The 21,594-nt window shown below is 35.6% G+C and overlaps 2 protein-coding genes across 4 annotated transcripts; one reads left to right on the top strand and one right to left on the bottom strand.

The window, feature by feature from the left end:
• The first annotated feature begins 260 nt into the window (after positions 1-260).
• Positions 261-8,636, top strand: LOC132284198 (protein BREVIS RADIX-like). The gene is made up of 6 exons (XM_059786281.1): positions 261-755; positions 2,555-2,722; positions 5,329-5,735; positions 6,372-6,501; positions 7,404-7,780; positions 8,001-8,636. Exons 2-6 carry the CDS (start codon positions 2,597-2,599, stop codon positions 8,077-8,079), a joined length of 1,119 nt encoding a protein of 372 aa, XP_059642264.1. The 5' UTR covers positions 261-755; positions 2,555-2,596; the 3' UTR covers positions 8,080-8,636.
• Positions 8,637-9,075: 439 nt separating this feature from the next.
• LOC132284196 (cyclin-dependent kinase F-4-like) lies at positions 9,076-18,637 on the bottom strand. 3 transcript variants are annotated; one of them, XM_059786279.1, is made up of 20 exons: positions 18,512-18,621; positions 17,874-17,959; positions 16,041-16,302; positions 15,362-15,811; positions 15,204-15,238; positions 15,038-15,116; positions 14,873-14,941; positions 14,704-14,793; positions 14,481-14,619; positions 14,089-14,191; positions 13,924-13,976; positions 13,763-13,829; positions 12,974-13,082; positions 12,376-12,441; positions 12,086-12,154; positions 11,913-11,976; positions 11,713-11,829; positions 10,258-10,289; positions 10,068-10,146; positions 9,076-9,545 (listed from the first exon to the last, which is right to left on the bottom strand). In XM_059786279.1, exons 4-20 carry the CDS (start codon positions 15,362-15,364, stop codon positions 9,334-9,336), a joined length of 1,386 nt encoding a protein of 461 aa, XP_059642262.1. In that variant the 5' UTR covers positions 15,365-15,811; positions 16,041-16,302; positions 17,874-17,959; positions 18,512-18,621; the 3' UTR covers positions 9,076-9,333. The 3 variants fall into 3 exon arrangements, with proteins under 3 accessions (XP_059642262.1, XP_059642261.1, XP_059642263.1); XM_059786278.1 differs by lacking the exon at positions 17,874-17,959 and having other exon boundaries at positions 18,512-18,637; XM_059786280.1 differs by lacking the exons at positions 17,874-17,959; positions 18,512-18,621 and adding an exon at positions 16,415-16,436.
• Between the last annotated feature and the right edge of the window lie 2,957 nt (positions 18,638-21,594).

The following is a 21,594-nucleotide window of genomic DNA, read 5'->3' as shown; positions in this document are numbered from 1 at the left end:
GGTCCCAATGTCCTCCTTTTGTCCAAGACCAACTCTTATATATGAGAATAATTGTGATATATACACTTAACGACGTGTATAACATTTCCTCTCCAAAGTCCGTTTGTGAATACGCACACAAGGCACAAAGTCATACAACATGATCATCGGTCATTATTTACCCACACGTTTTCCGTTATCTACCGGCAGAACATAACGTCGTTACATCCCCTTCTCTCTCTTTCTATATATATATATATATATATAAAGCATTATATGTTCTCCTCATGTCTGTATTGCCAGTCAGTCATTTGTAGACAAACACACGCACACACATATAATATGTATGTGTGTGTGTATATATATAGTAAGATATATACGTACCTGGAGCAAAGTATCCCAACCTTCCGGTTCTAAACCTCTCTCAATCAAATTCAAAATCCAGCCGGAATCTCGCCGGAATTTTTCACCGGCGGCGATTCGTTCAATAAATTCAGCAAAACTGTGAGATTCAGTTGGTTCGCCGGAGAAAAATCAACGGGATTTTCTTGTCGCCGATCATTTTCTGTGTGACAGTTCGGAGATTCAGTGATTGTTCGATGTGTTCTGGAAGGATCGATCTAGGGTTTTCTTGTACTGTTTTTGAAGCTCAAAAGGAATGAAATAGGGAAAATAGTTGGCGTCGGGATCGGCATTAATGAAGTTTCCTGGTTTTGAAGCGATTCGTATTTGTTTCGGTGACATTCTGTGAGAGAACACAGAGTTCAATAGTGAAGGTATGACATCTATATCTAAATCTATATAGATACATGTATATACACACATCTGCACAACGTTGAGCTCTGTTTCTGTTGTTGTTATGGTTGTTTTCTGTTTCATTGAATTTAATTCGAACAGATATCTAGAAACATATATACACATCTGCACAATGTAGATCCCTGGTTCTTTTGTTGTTATGGTTGTATGTACTTCATATTGATTTTGAATGCTTATATATACATGTATATAGTCACATATATATATGCACACATTTTTCTTCAAATTTTGTGTTTTTATCAAATCTTCCCTACAGAAATGTAGAGTGAAATAGAGAGATTTCATAGTCTTACACATTTTGTTGTGTATTAATTTGTAGATTGAGTTAGTTTTGGAGAGTGTAGGTTTTTGCAGAGGAACAAAGTGATGTGGAGCAAGGCGTTAGGGGTTAGGCGTGCCAAGATTTGTCTTAGAGTGGTTTAGAGAGAGAAAGTGTAGAGAGAGAGAGAGAGAGGAGAAAAAAGGGGTCAGTGTTGGGCTTAGGTGAGTCGTTTTCGTAACATAATATGAAATGGCTTTGCAGAGAAGGACCAGTCGTCAATGTCAATTTCTTCGTTCTTTTGTCTCTGTGTCGATTCACCAAACGCTTTCAACACTCGACACTCCATGTTTTCTTTCTAAAGCGATTAGTCATTGCGATTAAAGAGATTATAATACTACTCTGTTTCTCTCTCCCTCCTCTTTCTCTCTCTATATATGCACACATTCATGACTTACTTTTAGGCTTCTCGAAACAATGAAGATCACAAAAGAAAAAGGACACCATTATCACTCTTTCTCTCTCTAATGGTGATTTGTCAGAAACTTGGCTTACAACTAAATACAAGTCTGTTGTTTTTCTTCTTTATTGGGTCTCTCGAAATTAAAGCACTTACACAAACTGCATACTATATAAATATACGTATTTTGAGACCACTTTGAAACTTTCTTTCAATTATTTAAATAAACCATTTCGGTTCCTCTGATCCCAAGTTTTCCCTCTCTCACTCTCTCTCTCTCTCTCTCTCTGGTTTATTTTTGGGTGTTTTTCAGTTTCTTTTTGTTTCTTTCAACATCCGTTTGGTTTCCTGGAAAATGATTTGGATATTGTTCTATAAAATTTATGTTTGCCTCGGTGCCTCTTCTTTTCTCTTCTCCTTTTCCCGCTAGCAAACAGAGGTAATTCTTTGATCGTGGGAAATCTTTGGAGGAATGTTCTTTTGTCCATTCTATCCGTCGGTGAAAATTCTCTGTTCAAAACTTTATATTTGCAAGGGTATTATGGTAATTCAATAATATCATTTTCGCAAAAAAAAAAAAAAAAAAAAAAAGGCTTTTCAAGGAAATTCTGCTTGAGCCTAATAGAAACAAACTCCTTATGGGCTCACCAATGATCGGTGCTCCATATGGAATTTGTTTAATTCTACTCTGCTCAACTCGATAAGGTGATAAAAAAATTTGTTTTAAAGAAAAGAATTTTGTGAAGAAAATAATTTTTAAACTAAATTCCTCAGCGTGGTTAAAGAATAGTTCTCTCTTAAATAAAGTGTGAATAAGTTTCTCTCTTTTTTTTTTTCCCTAAATAATAAGCTTATCTCTTTCATTGCAGGACTTGAGAAATAAAATTTGTTTTTTTCGGAATATTGAGAAATAAGTTTAACTTGACGGAACAAAATATATATATATATATATATATCCTCTTTGAAAATGAGGAGATGACCGTTAGAAAATTTGAGTCAAAATACAAATTTTTATGTGTACATGTTTGTTTTTTGTGCAGGTGAAAAAAAAAAAGAAAAAAAAGAAAAAGAAAAAGTGGAAAATGTTGACGTGTATTACATGTTCGAAGCAAAGGATGCAGGAGGAGGCAGGAGGAGGCGGAGGAGAGGAAGTAGGGGCGCGTGGGACACCAAATACAAAAGAAGCCGTCAAAAGCCTGACGGCGCAGGTTCTTATCCTACACCCTCCTCTATTCTACCCTATGCTATCGTGCATGCTTTTTTTTTTCACACTTTTTAACTTTTTCCGCTTGTGAAAACAAACAAAAGATTCACAGCTCTCTAAAAGCCATTGTTGAACAGCCTACTACACGCTATCCTACCTCTAAAGACGGCTGCGTTTAATGCCTTAAATCGTAGTCCTAGGTAACCTCAGCAGTAGTAGCCTACTAGGTCCTCATTTCTTCTGCCACTAGGACGTTGTTTCGCGCTTTAATTTCATTACATTTATTTTAAAATTCCACCACTTTACTTGTTAAAATTACTACTATAATAGTACTCCTCATTAAATTTTCATCAATTTTTGTGGTAAAGTTTCACCATAATGATGAAAATCAAAGTTAAAAATTAATGTTATTTTAATAATAAAAAAATCAAAATTTGTTTGTAAGAAGAGAGAGACACTATTTATGGGAGTCGGATAATATAACTCTGTTCCAACAACTGAAATTGAATGATGTGTTAATGCACCATTGTTTTATTTAGCGCGTGACATCGAGATTGTATGTGTTAATGCACCATTGAAGTTATGCATTTTTTTTTAGCACCCATTGAAGCTATATGCAAGATCTGCTTCAGTAAACCCAATAAGTGAAGCACGAGTTGACTATGAGTGTGTGAGACACTGAGTTTAACTGCAGTTGTCCTACTGGGGTCCCTCCTGAGGGGTTGAGGCAAGAAAGGCAATTAGATGCCGCTGCCATAGTAGCAATTTGGTATGCTGATTTCATCATAATGGAGGAAAAACAACTTGCAGTATATTCCACACAATGCCCTAGTGGGGATGGAGTAAAAGGACAACACACATATGAGAAAGGACACATCCATGTGGTTTTTGGTGGTGACCCACCATTAAATTCTCGTTGACCTATCTGGTGTTTCAAAGTAATTCACGTCTCTTTGGGTTACAATTAAGCCCAACAAATAGTAGCATGTCAATGGGCAGTGAAATTAAATTAGAACAACCAAACCAAGGTTTAATGTATTGCAGAAAAATAATGGTGATTTCGGAGTGGTGGTGTTAGGACCATCAAGACTGCAGTAAGAGTGCAATAGCAATGTCCTTCAGAAAATAATATTTATAGCTGTTCATGATTGACACCATAGTCCATGCTATACTATTCCTTTCTCTACTCTACCATTACGAGGAAAGCCTTTGCTAGTTCCTCACTATTTTATTTTATTATTATTATTTTTTTCTAATTGGTGTTCACACACTTGTTTCTTCTGAGACTTAAACCCTTGACCTTCCTTTGGAAGATAAGAGGTTGATACCGCTAGGCCCGTTGGTTAGTTTCTCACTATTTTTCCTTTTCTTTCTTTTGATTTGGTTTTCAAATTAATTTTGGACAAAATGCATGTACAAAAAGAGGTTATCTACTGCCATTGCCATTTTCTTTCTCACTAGTGTACTTGACATGAGTCCACACGCTGAGTCTATTAGGTCAGGATTAAGCAGTGAAACACCTCAACACTTTCAACTCCAATTTGCTTAGTTCCTATATTTAAAATCTCCTTTATAATCTCTATATCAATACTTTTACCTTCAATTCAAAGTTAAAACTCATGTCAAATTATTTACAGCCATCTAAATTGATGAAAATGTCTGGGCTGGGCTGTTCATTATCACTACTTTCAAAGTTCAAACAGTTAGTACTACAAGAAGCAAGGTTCAAGGATCAAGGAATATGCCATATCTCTAGGAGTATTTGTGTTTTTTTTCTTTCTTTTAAACATGTTTTTATCGCTGTGAAGTTCATATTTAAGATAGAAAATTCAGATTTATTTTTATTCTTTGGGGTTTTAGATTGTCAAATAGACACGATGCACTCACCATTGCGACACTTCAATAATTACACCCTTTTTAAGTTGGCCCTTTTCTTTCACCTTTTATAGCACTAAGGATGTTTATCCCATGGATTCTGCGACAATTTTTCATCTCTTCCATTTATACCATTCATTTAAAAGTAGAAGAACAAATACTAAATAGCATCGAAGATTTGTATTTCTACTGATTATCAATATATGTATATAGAGTTGGACCGGGATGTAAAAGGTTAAGTTGTATATTTGCCACTTCCCAATATAATCATTGTCATTCATATGGTTTTTTTCAGTCTTAAAGAAAGAAACCTAGATTGAAAGTTGATTGTGGATGATTCTTCATATATATATATATATATATATTTAAATTCCAATCTTTATCCTTCTCCCGCCATTAATCACTACTGAAATTTGATTGTGGATGATGCTTCATATATATATATATATTTAAAGTCCAATCTTTATCCTTCTCGCTAATCACTACTACATTCATATTCTAGACAGACTGCCAAATTCAATTCTGAAATTGATCTGAAATACTCTTGAAAATTTGCAGAATGCCTTCAAATTTTAAATTATGTTTCGAAGAATTTGTTATATTAGTGTTTGTTTTACAACCCTCTGTTGGTGATATTCAAAATCATCGTACAGCTTCAAGTTAGCTGCAAATTAGATAAAATCTACAAGTTGTAATTCTTATAGTATAACCAACTCTGATTTCAACAATTTGCAGATCAAGGATATGGCACTGAAATTCTCGGGTGCTTATAGGCAATGCAAGCCCTGCACGGGGTCCGGCAGCTACAAGAAAGGAGAGCGGCCTTACCCCGATTTTGATGCCATTTTGGAAGGCCAACCATACCCTTACATGCAACCTGGAAGCTCGAGTTCCACACCTGCCTGGGATTTTTCTACCACTGCCCACCACCCGATTGCTGGATCTGCTGCAAGGTTTAATGGGCAATGGGGTGGTGTACGGACTCCCACAGGACTAGAATCTATCTCAGCCCAATCTGGTGATGTAGTGATAGAGGACGAGAATGAGCCCAAGGAATGGATGGCACAGGTGGAGCCTGGTGTTCAAATTACTTTTGTGTCTCTTCCTAATGGTGGAAATGATCTAAAACGAATTCGCTTCAGGTACATTAATATCCTTACCATATGTTGTAAGAAGTGTTTTTCCCATTCCAGCATTAAAACATAGATGCATACGAACTGATTTTCCTGCTCTTGTGGGGTTTTAGGGTTTTGTAAATTGATAACGGTTAAGACTAAAAAATTTTGAGGGTGGTTCATTTTTTGGTTGACGCGCTAGCATACCCATGGACTAACTTTAGTCTTCATAAAATTTAAATAGACAACTGTGTTATTCAAAATCTTTATGTGGTACTTACTTTTCTCTAGACCCCTCCTGGTCTAACCTGGCACACTAATCTTTACGCATAGGATCCAATATATAAAGAATCCAGCATGAAGATAGTAATCAAGGGCTGATATTTGTTCTAGATGAGTTATATAAGACCCAACCACTGCATTAACTAGTCCTATCTCCAAACACTGATTTAATGTGTGAGAGACCTGTCATGAGTGGTGGTCCTTCTTGAAGGTATATCTCATCAATTAGCTTGCTAGTACAGATTTTGAAAAAAAAAAAAAAAAAAAAAAAAAAAAAAGTGGACTTTGGAGGTGTCAAACATCTTCAGCTTTTTGTTGTTTAAATTAAATTTGCATTTGTTAGTAGGCAAACTAACATTAACTGCACATTTAATTTTGGAGCCGGGAGACGTATAATAAATGGCAAGCTCAACGATGGTGGGGCGAGAATTATGATCGAATCATGGAGCTCTACAATGTTCAGAGATTTAACCGACAAGCTCTTAACACACCTGCAAGGTCAGAGGACGAGGTAAACCACCTCTTTTTACTACACATTTCATTCCGTTCTGTATCTGGATTTAACTTATTTCACTGATTCCCGGGTTGCTAATATGCATATACAACACATACATAAACAGATTGTTATGCTTGACATGTCAAATTCCCTCTTATCAAGCAGACGCTCTTTGGTCCCGATCGTTCCTAATCTTCATCATAGATTTTCATTCTCCCTCTTCCAGGATAAGCTTTGCACCATTTGGGGGCCACCTGAAACTTTGCTCTTTCTTGACTTGCTCTTATACTCTTTACTAGTGAGCTCTTTTCCAACTAATTGGAAATAAACTCTAAAATCTATGCTTAACTCGAAAGAACATGAACAATTTTTCTTGTCCTTGCAAAGAGAAGAATACGTATTTCAGGTTGAATCCCCTTTTTGGCAGATTCTTTTGATGTACTATTTTCTTAGGTGTCCAACATCAGGAGTAATATTTCTCCAACTTTCCTAGTCCATACTCAGTCCAACCCTCTCAACACCGTGTATCGGCAAGACTAAGCAGTGGATATATTCTAATGAATCCCCTTCGAAGATCCTTTATTTTTTAGTCAAGACATGCATGAAAAGAAATCAAAATCCCTAACTCAAAGTCATATGTTTCAAGTTTATTTCATTGTCAACACTTCGCATCAGCCATTATGCTTTTTTCCCTTCATTCTCTTCCTTTCTATTGATCAACCATCAAATTGACCTAACTAGCAAGAATTATTTTGTGAACTTTTCCTATTTCAGTTTTTCTACCTTTACGTGTCCTTCATATCATCGAAGTGTAAAAAAATATCACAATATATCGAACTAATTCTCTCTGTCTCCAGCTGAAAATACACTGATAAGAATCCTCTTAACTTATAGAGAATTGTACTCTTAATTTGCAGAGAGATACTACATACTCGAGGCTTGGATCCGCGAGGGAAAGCCCTATGACTCCATCATTAAACAAAGAATGGACTCCTAGAAACTATTATAAACCTTCTGGCAGTAAAGGGTATTTCCCATCTGACTCTTCAGATCAAGGTGGCAGCCAACAATACAATGCCGGATCAATTGCTCATGGCGCTGGTGGCCCAAGGGCTGAGACAGCATCCGTGGATGCTTCTCGGACAACCACCTCCTCCAGAGACGAGGCTTCGGTTTCCATTAGCAATGCCAGCGACATGGAATCCGAATGGGTTGAACAAGACGAGCCCGGTGTGTACATTACCATCAGACAATTAGCTGATGGCTCTAGGGAGCTCAGGCGTGTCAGATTCAGGTAATGAAATTCAAGTAATCCCATTTTTTTTGTTTCAGTTTGCCCTGTTTAGCAGTCATGGTTCAGGATCTGCATATCATTTCTGAAGAATGCATGCAAACTGCAAAGCAGTTTTGACACCTCCATTTTTCCCTCGTATCTCTCTCTCTCTCTCTCTCACACACACACACATAATAAGATGATGCTAATGATGTTCATTTGTTATTTGTGTTTTGCACAGCCGTGAAAGGTTTGGAGAGGTGCACGCAAAGCTTTGGTGGGAGGAGAACAGGGAGAGGATACAAACACAATACCTTTAATTTATAGATTTTCACAAACTCAGCTGTTGGCGTAAAACTGAATGAAAACCTGAAGAGTGGCATTTCCATGGAAATAGAATCATTCCATTTCCCATCTATCCACCATAAAGATAACATGATTCCCACCGGCAACATCATCTTAATGACACATAGTTTAACCACAATAATGTTATAAAGAGGCCTTCCCGAGAAGTATCCCTACCCTAATTCTCTAGGAAACCAGATTCTCTCCTGTGCCTTTGCAGCGCTAGCGCAATATTACATCGCATATGCAACAATTACATTGCATCTTCGTTTCATGGTGTTGCATTATGATGTAGTTACGTTGTGTGTTGCACTACCAATACAGAATGAGTGCACAACAGCCCCTACACACGAGGAATCTGGGTTCTTCTTTTGTTAATGTAAAATAAAATTTAGTGAATGCTGTCGTAGTTAGTGACTAATTATACTTTGATATGAATTTTATAGTAGTAGCTCTAATCTTAGGGAACATAAATGCAGCTTGAATCGTATACCGTTTAACTAAATTATAACGAATGGCTTTTCATTTAGAATGTTGTTTCTGACATCATTCAGTATATACATTTATATATAATCTTGTATTTTTTTTTTAGACATTACGCTTTACAGCCTGAAGGAATTTAAATTTTACATTTCAAATAGTACTTTATGGAATGAGATAAGAAACAAAATTGGATACTTTTGCTGAATAAGAAATCGTTTCTTATGAAAGGCCACCATGATTCTGATCAATCATTCCTCCGCACCCTGCATACTATGTCGATAATACAACATCTATGCAACAACCATACAACTTATTATATCAAATTGTATGTAAGTTGCATTCTCAACCTATTGTTAGATACCTTCAAATGTGCAAAAAAATATATATATATATTATCGTAGTCATAACATCTGTAATAAATAATGTACTCAACATATTAATTGTACTCAACAAAACACCTGGAATAAAGCCGATGCAAATCCAAATCATACCTTTGAAACAAAGGATCTTCATTACCATAAAATGATGAAACAATTATGTAAGTCGAGTTTATTAAACAAAAGATTTTTTTGATAACCAGGCAAACTTAACAAAGGAGTTTCTTAATAATTACACAAACATGACTAAGTTTTTGCAAAGCAGACAAACTTGGACTAGGCCAGGCACACAACTCTTCAGCGTTTGTAGTGAACGTATAACTAAATATTAAACCACCATCACCTACTAGGTCTCAACAGGGCTTGCCCTCATCCCAAAACTTTCCTACTATAGGTTCGTCCAGGCTGAACCTCCTGAGGTCGTCCAAGAAACATGTCAGATTGGCCATGCCATCCTCCAGCTCTCATAGGTGGGGGCAATGGCTGCCTTGCAGGCGATCTACCAGATCCAATTGTCATGTTCGCCAACTTCTCAGCTGTATCAGAAACTTCACGTGCTGCCTTGCCAGTGTAAACGGAGGCTGCCAATACATGTAGTAAACCATGTTAGTTCTAACATTATTAAAACTATGTTCGAACAAAACCAGATATCCTGACAAGTACAATCACACGTGATATTACCCTAGCTTGATACATTTTCATGGCATGCAATCTATATTTGAGCAAGACCTTACTATGAAAATCTGTCTTGTAGTTTAAGCTTATTTCTATTCATGAATGTCATTTACTTGACGTAAGAGGTTTTAACTGAAAAATGTAGACAATATGATGAAACAAGCATCCACGTGAACTAACCAAAACATATTTCTTGTATATCCATAACGAGTTGTCGACCACTTTTAGTATCACATTTGGGCAACAGAATGTCTCGTATCTTTCACAAGCTCAAAACATTACATGGACAAAAGAAAACACAACCTGCCTATGCAATAAAGTGAACAAAAACACAAGCATATCCAAAAGAATGTGTCTAAATTCACGTATATCAATTTTATTTAATAACTAGTTACAGTAGAACAGAACCACAAGTGAACGGAACTTACTTGGACTGTTCCTTGCTGGAGGTTGGTATTTCGGTAAGTTGTAATAGCTCTTCGTGGTCTTATTGTTCTTGCTTGCATCCTAAAAACATCACCCAAGAAGAAAAAGAAACAACCAAAAGAGATTATCCACCATCAGTCGGTAGATATAACAAGGATGCAAAAGACATGGTGAAGTAAAACAGGTAGTCACCTGATTATTCATATCCAGCTTCCGTTGCACACCTGTAACAATTGTTAACATAAGATGAGAATCTAAAGTATATAATAAATAAATAAATAGAAAGAAACAGAAAAAGTGGCAACAAATAGTGTGATACAACTGATTTCCTCTTCTGAACTGCTACGAGGCTGGGGGAGGGGGACCACATAAAAAAATTTCTGATATTTAATAAGATACACACAAAAGAATTTCTGATATTTATTAAGATAATCATTCTCCCTGCCCTCATAGTGGGGTAAGGAGAGCACGCCCTGTGGTAACAGCAACATTTCCCTTTTCAGTTGTCAGATTATAATATCCAGATTGCAAGGAGACATTCTGAACAGGAGGAAAGTTTAGCTCTAGCAGTATATCCTCTGCTTTCCAAGTGAAAGGTTGAGGATTCAAGTCACCACAAGGGGGGCAATTGCGGGTGTGTTTGTGTGCCTTGCTTAGTAAAAGAAAAAGACATTCTCAGTTACTTGCATAGTTCTCAGGACACTTGAAAGGGGAAGAGTTTGAACCAGAGGCATAGAAAAAAAAATAAAAAATAAAAATAAATAAATAAATAAAGAAAGAAAGAAAAGTACTTCAGATGCTGGAATGAGGAAGACAAAAGGAAGGGCATTGGACGGGACGGTGTTCTATTTAGGTTATGGAGCTATTCATGGAATAATGACATGTTTGGCTACAAAAGTAGTTTATTGAAAATCATAACCTTCCACTAACAAAATGCATAAATGTTGACAAAACAAATTATTTTAATACCTTTATAAAAAAATGAAGGAAACTAATCAGAATTACGCAAATGAACACAATAATAAATAAAAGAGTCGTGCTATGAAACTTCGAGAGAAAGTGGCTGACAGGCAACGAAAACTTGAAACAACAGCATTAGGGGAAAAAATAGATATGGTAGGTCCTTGTGATATTAATATGGTAATTACACAAAAGGAGTTACCAATAAATAAATTAACATGTAGGGCATGCATAATGGAACTGTTACTGATACACTAGGCCCCATATTTTTACCTCAAGTATAGGAAAACTGAAACAAAATTTTTTTGATAGATGAAAACAAAATAGGGACAAATACTAAATTTGAGACGAAAAAAAAAAACACCAAAATCAAGAGGATTGAAGTAATTCTAAAACTAAAGAGAGATTGGAAGTGATGCTTCTTGTAGAATGAAAATGGTCTACCGTAGTTAATGGTAAATGTGATCTTAATTGATTTGAGTATAAATACTTGAGTGGTGAAAAGTATAGGGATGAAGGCCTTCATCACTCGGGATTGCAACAAATGCATATCCCTTGTTTTAAATTCAAACGGTAGTCCATCATCACTTAAGCTACCACAAAAATCATATCATAGAATTGAGTATAAATCCTTGAGAAGTAGTGAAAAGAATTAAAACTGTCAAAATCATTTGACTAAAACATCACCTGCACTTAAAGATGCATGTGATTTGGCAGAAGTGAAGTTGCTTGTGGGCTTCAGAGTAGATAATGTCCCAGAATACCTCCTAGCAGAATTTTGCTCTAAACCACCCCTTGTTCCAACTGCAACAACCGAAACAAATTAAGCTCCTGCATTTATCAATTCAAAGTCCCAAAAATACAACATCATGTGACGAAAGACAAACCAGATGTAGGTGAGCCGGTCATAGCAGTTTTGTAGCGAAGAGATGGTGGAACATAAAAGCAACTCTGACACACCAAATAATACAACTTAATAAGTTAATGTTATAACAACTACAACATCAATGCATTGAATTAAACTAAAAGAAAAACAACAATGCATATTCCAATTTGCCACCTGGAAGAATGGGTGCTGGAGAGCCTCCGATGCTGTTGGCCTCTTGCAAGGATCCCACAAACAAAGAGACTAGATGTTTGATGAAAAATGACCAAAAAGAAGATAATAAGTTGATTAGTAGACAAAATAATCATCAAAATCTCCCAAATTAAAAAATTTTAGAACATCAGCAGTTCTCAACTTCGAAAAGTCAAATCCATGTCTAGAAAAAGGCAGCAGGAAAATGACAAAAGAAAGAATAGCTTGACTATAATTTAAAAAAAAATAAAAAAATAAAAAAAAGTACTCACTGCAATAAGGCTAATTGCGTCAGCACTAGCAGATGGTATCAAGACTGAAAGATGAGCACCAGTGAGCTGCCATTTCAAATTTAAAAGCAGCATTATAAGTGGTTCACTACATATAAAAATAAATAATAATTGTCTACAGATTCAATATGCACACATGCTGAATGTTAATTGTCATATGACAAGGTTATACTGATTTTTATTAACATGGTAAGTAAATGCACAAGTACAACCACCTAAAGTATTCCACTATTTCATATTGGAAAGTGATGAAGGAAACTGGATTTATGCAATGAAGCGTGTGAACTTTCTAATATTTTTATCGTATTGAAAAGCACAACACTTGAAAACAGCAATAGAAATCTATATCTACACCATGTCAAAGATATGCGCTATATCCCCAACATGCTTGTATTGTAATAAATGCTGATTCATTTTTTTTTCCCCTGGTTCGATGACTGACTATAAGCAACTGTTTCTATAAAACTATCAATAACTGAGAGATAGAACATAAGCATGTGTTCGGAAACTACTGCCTCATAAGCAAGCAAATGCCTAAACAACACATCACATGGACACACGAAAACCAAGTCCGACTTACCTGCGGAAACCGGTAGTTGATAGCACTTGCAAGTTTAAGCCCTTCAGCCCATTTACCCTCAGTTGGGGTACCTATAACGCTGCATATTTTGTAGATCTCATCTGCTTCACTGCACCCATGATGTTAAACACAAAGCTTATAAAATATACTCAAAGCAGGAAATAATTGAAAGAGTGAAGTTGATTCAAATCAAGTGTACTGAAGTGCATCATAATATCATGTCAAAATAAAGACTATATAAATGTACAAGTATAAAATTTTGCTAAAAAATCATCAGATCAGTTTCTCATAGCATCATCTAACACCTCAACTGGTGCCTTAACATTTTACAGATGCTGCACCCGTACTGTTGAAACAGAAAACTTAAAAGGGAAAATAAAATTCTACAAAAGTAAAATTCACTCAATCAAGATTCAAAACCACATACAAAGCACGTCACAAAATCATGTCAAAAATAACATGTGAAATTAGAATAAAATCATCATATATTGTCAAATTAATTATCTAGAACATAATCTAACACCAAGTTTTTGTTTGTATCACCACCAGGTGGTAGTAGACCCAAAAAACAAAAAAAGTCACATTCTAGAAACCAACCATCTGAAAAACGCCCACACACCATTCTAAAAACCCAACCATATTAAAAGATATGATTTAATATCCATAACCAAATCTATTGACATTGTCACTTCCATGTAAACCTCTTATAATGTAAAAGCAATGGGTGGAGAGAGATCCAATATTAAAATAATAATAATAAAAAAATAAAATAAAATAAAAGATACATACTTCGAACCCGGGAAAAGAGGACGCAATGTAAACACTTCGGCCATAATTGCACCCATTGCCCACATATCTGATGGTATGAAGAAAACAAATTATAATATATAATCCTAAGAAATGATCACTAAAAACATTTCAAAACAGTGTCCCCTCCATCATCTACTCACCAACTGCAGAATTATATTTTGGTGCCTGAAGCAGAACTTCAGGGGCCCGGTACCTGCCAAGCCCTCATTTTAGCAACAATAACCAAAAAAGTACAAGCGGAAGTAAGATTTAAGAGAACAGATGTCAGAATAAATAAATAGAGAAGGGACAAAACAGCCACCCACCAGCGTGTTGAAACATATTCTGTATATGGTGGTTGAGAATTGATCTCACGAGCAAGACCAAAATCAGCAAGTTTAATTAAGTCTTTTGAAACCAGCAAATTCTCTGCATGCATGAGCAAGCTAAAAAGTTATATGTACATAACGGCCATAAGAGGTCATATTGGTAAAGTTTGACTGTCATGTCTGAAACATTATAATACTGAATCTAGTTGATGTGTTTGTCAACACAGTGACACTACCAAAATCATGTGTCAGAGAAATGAAATTATATTGAAAATAACATCAAATAGATGCAACATTTTCCACAAAACCACCACTCTAACAGAGCCTTAAGTATCATTTCAACTATTCAGTTGTCCAAAAAAGTTATTGATTACTCAAGCAACAATCACCTGGCTTGAGATCACGGTGAAAATATCCACGCTGATGCATGTAAGCAAGACCTTGAAACACTTGGAAGCACCAATTTCTAATTTCAGCTTCTGAGAAAAGCTTTTCCCTGTCTTTCATAAGTTGGTATAGATTGCATTCCTGAAGCAGAAAAATGACACTATATATAATAATAAGCAATCAAGTGGTAACAGAGACATGACTGGGTGTAAGAGTGCCATTCACCATGTTTTCAAACACAAAGTACAAGATGTCATTTTCCCTAATGACTTCCTTCAGCTTCACAATATGTGGATGGTTCATTTTCCGCAGCGACTACAAGGAAAACAGACAAATTTATAGAAACACAAAAAAGAAGCAAGAAGCAAAGAAAGGAAGCAATAACAAATGTTACCGTCACTTCTCTCAAATTTATGCATTCCTCCCAGGAATAATATTTTCTCTTCATCTTTTTAATTGCAACCTATTAAAATAAATGATTAATTTGAAATGAAAGATTGAAAGAATTTATCATTAACACTTAGCAATTCAAGGCCAAACAAACCATAGATGCACTTACAACTTCACCAGTCTGCTTATTAATAGCTCGCCAGACACTCCCAAATGTTCCATCACCAACTTCTTTAATTATATTGTACCTGTACAACCCACGATTGTCACAGTGATTCAACTAACATTATATTAGAAGTTAGTATAAAAAAAGGACCCAGATAAGACCAACGAACCTCTCCATTTCTTGTGTTTCCAACGGCTTGTGACGCTTTATTTATTCAAGAAAAGAATGAGCAAATAAGAGAAATCTACAATGTTTAAGTTTGGTAGACAACTATGAAAGAGAACTAAAGAATATAAACTAACTGCCTGGGTGATCTAGCAAAATCACCATTAACTGTTTGTTGCAACATGCGTGAGCATGCAACAAAAATGTTTCTGATGGACGAGCTTCACAGTCTCACGCATGAAATATACTAGACCAACGGTTCCAAGAAAGCAGCAAGGTGTGCAAAGAAAGAAAATCCGAGTACTACAGAACATCTTCACAGCAATTTAAGAACTGACCAAGACTGAAAATTGTTTACGCCACCAGATAGGATCCTACGCTCAGTATGTAGTCACCCAACGCTACCAAGAAACCTGACAACCGCTACCTCAATTATACATGCATAAAATCTCTTGTGGAATCTTCCGTTGATATCTTTTGAATCTTAACTTGTACCCATCAGAAGAAAGGACAAGGATATAGCTAATAACTGCCAACTTTGCACATATTGCATGCACCAGGTTTATCTAATATAACTACAGGAGCAAATTTCGTCCCTTGCTGACTTCAGCCCTGTAGTCAGCAGAAAAAGATATCACAAAGATGAAGTTAATTTCATCAAAAGAAATTAGAAGAGAAAAAATAAGTAGGCAAGAAAGAAATTGCACAAGTAAAGCCCCCAAGAAGATGGTTCCTAAGGATCTAGATTATGTTTTATTCACAATGCACTACCCGCCACAAGATTGTCAGAGAAGGTTCAAAGTATAAATCAGGCTAAAAAAGAAAGAAATTTGTAGCTTACTTGTAAATGTGCAATAAAGATCCAAGCACCTATATCAAAATAAATGTTCATTAGGCTTCCAGCACGGATCATTTAAAAGCAGCTTTCCACTAAGTGCAGTTGACAAAGGAAACAAGAAGAAAATCTCCAACGGTGAGAAATCGCCAGTCAAGCACTTCTTGGAATGAAAAAGCCCGATACTGGTAGGTAGCTGACCAAAGGTATACATTCTCCATGTCTTAATAAAGGAAATTAAACGTTTGAAATGAAAGTCCGATTCAACCTGACAGAATAAATGAAGGCAAACTTGCATCAGAATGACCTCCAAGGCATAAATTATAACCAAAGGTATATATTATGCAATTTGAAATGAAAGTCCCATAATATGTCACCACCTGGCACAACATGTTACATACACATGCTGACGTGCAAATTCCAATATTAAAGTAATTCGGCCACAAGCGACCAAATTGAACTATGACGGTGCAATTTCAAACTGGCTATCCTGTTAATTCTTCGATGTGAGGCAAGAAAAAATTTAATTGAATTTTGCTTTTTCGATGCTTGTTCTTCACTGCCAACAAGATGAGATCCAATCTAAAAAGCCTAATGGCTGCAAACAGGACAGCTGAAGCATATAAGGTCCAACAACTACTTTGGCACAGTTGTTTTTATTCATGTAACTTACATCACAATGCTCATGTTCAACAATAACAAATGAAACTAGCACAGCAAAACAATTGATACCCAGACAAACCAAGAATACTGTTATACTCCTACACGAACATCCTACATCAAGGACGCGGCATTTTGGAACATCAGGTCACAGAATCCGAATCATTATAAATAACACTGGGGGCCTCAAAGGCTTTAACCTTGCAACAGCCATTTTGAGGGTTGGTGTAATACTCGGTTTAATGGTGATAAGAAACATTATCTTTGAAAGAAGAACTTGTAAAACATAATCATTAACCACATTGACAAAACCAAGTGCATCTGTTGTTCATTGAGTTGTTCTCATAATTACTTCCGGTCAAAAAATTTGTAGATTTGCAATTACATTTCCAAGTAAATAATTTTTTCAATGATAGGTCTTATAAAAACTACCATAACCTATAGTGGTATCATTACACTACACAAGAAGCAAAAAATGATGTGAATCCTTAACTCAGGCACCCCATAGCACTGGCAAGTAAGAAAAAAAAATTTCAAGATTTGAATCTCCTTGAATTTAAAATATTGGAATTTCAACTTTTTGACATCATTTTTGCTAGTAAAGTCACATAGCTATCCTCTAGAATAGTACAAATTTATCTCCTATTACCATATGTCCTTGTAATTTGGAGATTAAAGATCATGTTTACAGCAGACCAATAGATGGATTGCCATTCTTGTAATATTTGGATAAAGGGCAGAAGCACTTTTCCCTATAGTTGAGTATCAGGATGAATACACCAACGTTAATGTCAAAAATATTGGAATCTGGAATTTGGTCCTTCCATGTGAATATCTTTTAATAATATTTTCTCTTTCTTTGTCATCATTCAGAGTCCCAGTATTTATATGTTTAATTGTTTTATGCCAAATGTTCATATTAATTTATCAGATCAAACAACCCTTCCTTAGAATGGGATCACTAGATGAAGGGTCCCAGTACCTATATGACATAGAACTAGCAACAATATATTAAGATGAACCTAATGAGTAACAAAAAAATATAGAAGTTCCCCTAATAGATTTGGAAAGCTTCGGTTCCTAATACTTGCTATGAAGCCCATATCAACATAGAACTTCAAGGAACCTAAAATCAAGATATCAGCCACTATATGAATGAGTATCAGTTTTATTCATCACCCCAAAAAAGGAAAGCTCCCAGAAGCACCATAAGCTCAAAATTTCATTACTTAATATCAAATTGTGGGATTCTCGTCATTAAGTATCTGCAATGAAACCCCAATAGATTAAAACCATATAATAACATAAATATTGTAAAATAAAACCATATAATAACATACATATTTTAAAAGGTACCGAAATCTATTAAAATATTCAAATTTCTTATATCATGTATAAGAAAACCTGGCACCTGGCACGATAAGGGATTACAACAAACTCTTACATCCCCAGAAACCAACAAATACTTGTATCACAGGCAATCTAAACAAAACCAAATCAAACCCTTAAATTTAAGATAATATCCTTAAACAAACTATAAGAAACCCAAAAGACAATCAAACCACCAACAAAACCAATAAATATCACGTAATCCCAAACATCAACATACATAGCGTAAAATTAACAGAACAAAAGAACAAAACCACAATCAAAAGCCTAATTCAAATCAAAACAAAGATTTAAACGATGAACCCTATCCCTAGATTTCATCATCTGAGATAACCGGCACGAACCTCTAAAGATCTGATTCCTATACATGGATGGATATACAAAACCAGCTACATCTATATAGAGAGAGACAGAGATTGGGTACGTACCTGTGTGGCTGACGGCATAACCAGAGTGGCCACGGACGGGCGAAGGTCGATTCCAGAGCTCCACGTTTTCTCTCTTCCAAGCCCCCACCCACCAAATATCACCCCCTTTGTGGCCAACTAACCTAATTTATATACCACCAATACATGTAAATGTAAAATAGTATATATACTTTTTTTTTTTTTTAAAGCTTTATCAACGGTATTATTTTATATACACATAGGTTAATTAATGATGAACCCATAGGTATAATAATAATAATAATAATAATAATAATACGGAACCTAACAAATAAATAAATAATGAAAAAAAATGGGAATTATCATAAGTTGCGGAACAATTCTTAAATTCACCAATAAGTATTCAAATTTTTTTAATTGAGAATTTCACATAAAAAAACAATAAAAATACACATAGGTATACAAATTTAATATAACAAGTATGGTAGCATTTTTATATTATTTGTTTATAATAATAATTTTTTTTTACACTATTTTGTTATTTTTCAATTGTATTTTAAATCAAATTAAAAGCTTTATAAAACTGCATATTTATTTGTTTAGAATTTTTTTTTTATTAACTCATCAAAAAGATAATTATTCTATTCTTTATCTGAACTGTACATTCTGATCTTTGGGTCAACAACTCCTAACACATCCATAGAAGGCAAAAATGTCACCGAAATAAAAAAAATAAAAAAAAAATAAAAAATCCCCACTGAATTATCACAAATCAGCATTTTATTTCTTAGACTACAAAAATGAACAAGTCAATACCACAATTATCCAAATCGTGCAAATTAACTCAATTATGGCCACTTTTTGGTTTTTGGCCACAAGGTCAGCACATGACTTGTCCTATTCTTTTAATTCCAAAATTGCTCTTACAAAAAAAGAGAAGGGGCAGGTCTCCCTCATTCAATTCCGCCCATTTTCTGGCCATAGGTCAGCACGTGACTCGTCTTATTCTATTAATTCCAAAATTGCCCTTACAAAAAAAGAGACGGGGCAGGTCTCCCTCATTCACCACGAACCTTATTGGTCCTGTGCTTCCCAGAACAGTCACAGTAATCAAGAATCGATTCTTCTTCACATTGTGGTTCTCATTACTCTTCTTCTTTAGCTTTTGTGACAACATTTTCTCAGAAACACTTCCCTTCATTTTGATTTTCTAATTCTTTTTTGGACTCTTCCATAATACCCAAAAAAAAAAAAAAAAAAAAAAAAAAAAAAAAAAAAAAAAAAAAAAATCAACAACAAAAGGGTTGAATTAGAAGAAACAAAGAGGGATCGGAAATTGAGAGAGAGAGAAAAAATGGGGGCCTAGGGATCGAGGCCAAGGCAGCGGTAGTACCAAGCCTCTTTGCAAAAACTGAAGGAAGAAGAAAAGAATTGAGATTGGATTAATGGCACTTTGTTCTCAGATTTGAGATTGGATTTGTTCGAATTACTGTAAACAAGAATAAGTGATGGTGATGGTGTTAGTGTTGGTGTTGAGGATTTTGAACACAAGGCTAGGTAGAACAAGTATAGGTTTCGTAAGTGAATCGGTTGTCGACCGCTTGGTCAAAATGGGTAAAGCCAGCCAACCAATTCTTGCCTGCCAGTGTTGTGCCGCAAGGTCACAACCGACCTTTCCACAACCCATCACCATCATCGCTGCACTAGCTTGCCGAACCAATCCTCTCTACAACCCATCGCTACACCAGCCGGCCGAACCAGGAATCCTTGCCTAAAATTGCACATCGCCGATTCAGTCATTGCCGTCCATTCAGTCTTGCCGTCGCCATCATTGTTCTTCGCCGGATTCTCAGCAATCAACATACTTCTCGGATGGCCATCATCCACAACCATGATGACACTATCGGAAACAAATCAAACAATCAACAAGCTTTGTTTTGCAGCCTCCGATACGATGGAGACCATCCTCTAAAGCCAATCAGATTTGTCAACGAATAAAGAAGGTTACAACACTTAAGCTATGTTTGGTAGGGTGGGTTTGAAGGAGAAGGATAACATTAGTTATGAGGGAAAGGGAAGGGAAAGATAATTTTAATTTGGTATTGTGTTTAGTTGATTAATGAAGGAAAAAAAAAAATAGAAGGATAATAATTATGTTTGGGGAAAGAAAGGGAATGATAGGAAGGAGAATTATTTTAATAAATTTACCATTATGCCCTTTTATATTTTAAAATATAAATTTATTGATATATATATATATATATATATATATATATATATATATATATATTTGTCTCGTAAGAAATTTTTTTTTAGGGCAAATCATTTCAGCCTCCAATTTTTTTGGGCAAATTTTTTTAGGGAAAATCATTTCAGCCTCTATTCTCGTTCTCAACTCTATCTCTCTATTCTCGTTCTCAACGCTGAACTTCTCTCTTTCTCTCTCTCTCTCTCTCTGCAACTACAAACTACTACAAGAATCAGAAGTTCAGAACCCATATATTTCAGTTTATATATTTGTCTACAAGAATAAAACTTCAAAACCCATATTGGCATCATTTCAGATTGTTCAAAAAATCAAAACCCAATTTCAGATTGTTCAAAAAATCAAAACCCATATCGATCAAAACCTATATCACTTTCCATCGCCCGCTGTTCCAATTCAGGTTCGCCATTCGCAAGCAAGCTTCGCCGTCCTCAACTCTCAAGCTTGCCCTACTCTCTCTCTGCAACTGCTAAATCAACTAATCAAGGGCAAGATTGGCATCTGAAATCATACACCAAGCCTCTCATTCCCTTTCCCTTCATTGCCTCCCATTTTATGGAGGTTAAGAAATTTACTGTTGAAGGCACAAGTTAAGCCTCCAAACCCTTCCCTTCCCTTTCTTTCCAACAATTTTTGCCAAACACAAATTTTTAATCCCACTCCATCACCTTCCCTTTCCTTTCCTCCTAACAATTTTTGCCAAAACACAAATTTTTAATCCCCCTCCATCACCTTCCCTTCCTTTTCCTCTCATTTCCACTCTACCAAACTGACCCTTAGGCAACATTTGGGAAAATAAGTGTATATCACGTTGGGGGCATTGAGGGTTGTTGACCTTGAATCAAAGGTTTTTGATGAT

Source organism: Cornus florida, unplaced genomic scaffold, assembly GCF_030987335.1.
Source record: "Cornus florida cultivar Cherokee Brave unplaced genomic scaffold, ASM3098733v1 CherokeeBrave_3.0.0_Hap2_Chr11, whole genome shotgun sequence".
NCBI classification, from domain to species: Eukaryota; Viridiplantae; Streptophyta; class Magnoliopsida; order Cornales; family Cornaceae; genus Cornus; species Cornus florida.
The sequence above is the reverse complement of the archived record's forward strand: the minus strand, read 5'-3'. Positions and strand labels throughout refer to the sequence as shown.

Coding starts and splice junctions, on each gene's coding strand:
- LOC132284196 (XM_059786278.1), bottom strand. Junction 14,192..14,480: donor TCACCGTGATCTCAAGCCAG/GTGATTGTTGCT, acceptor TCATGCATGCAG/AGAATTTGCTGGTTTCAAAA. Junction 10,290..11,712: donor ACATGCATCTTTAAGTGCAG/GTGATGTTTTAG, acceptor CAATTGTTACAG/GTGTGCAACGGAAGCTGGAT.
- LOC132284198 (XM_059786281.1), top strand. CDS start 2,597: ATGTTGACGTGTATTACATGTTCGAAGCAAAGGATGCAGGAGGAGGCA. Junction 5,736..6,371: donor CTAAAACGAATTCGCTTCAG/GTACATTAATAT, acceptor TTAATTTTGGAG/CCGGGAGACGTATAATAAAT. Junction 6,502..7,403: donor CTGCAAGGTCAGAGGACGAG/GTAAACCACCTC, acceptor CTTAATTTGCAG/AGAGATACTACATACTCGAG.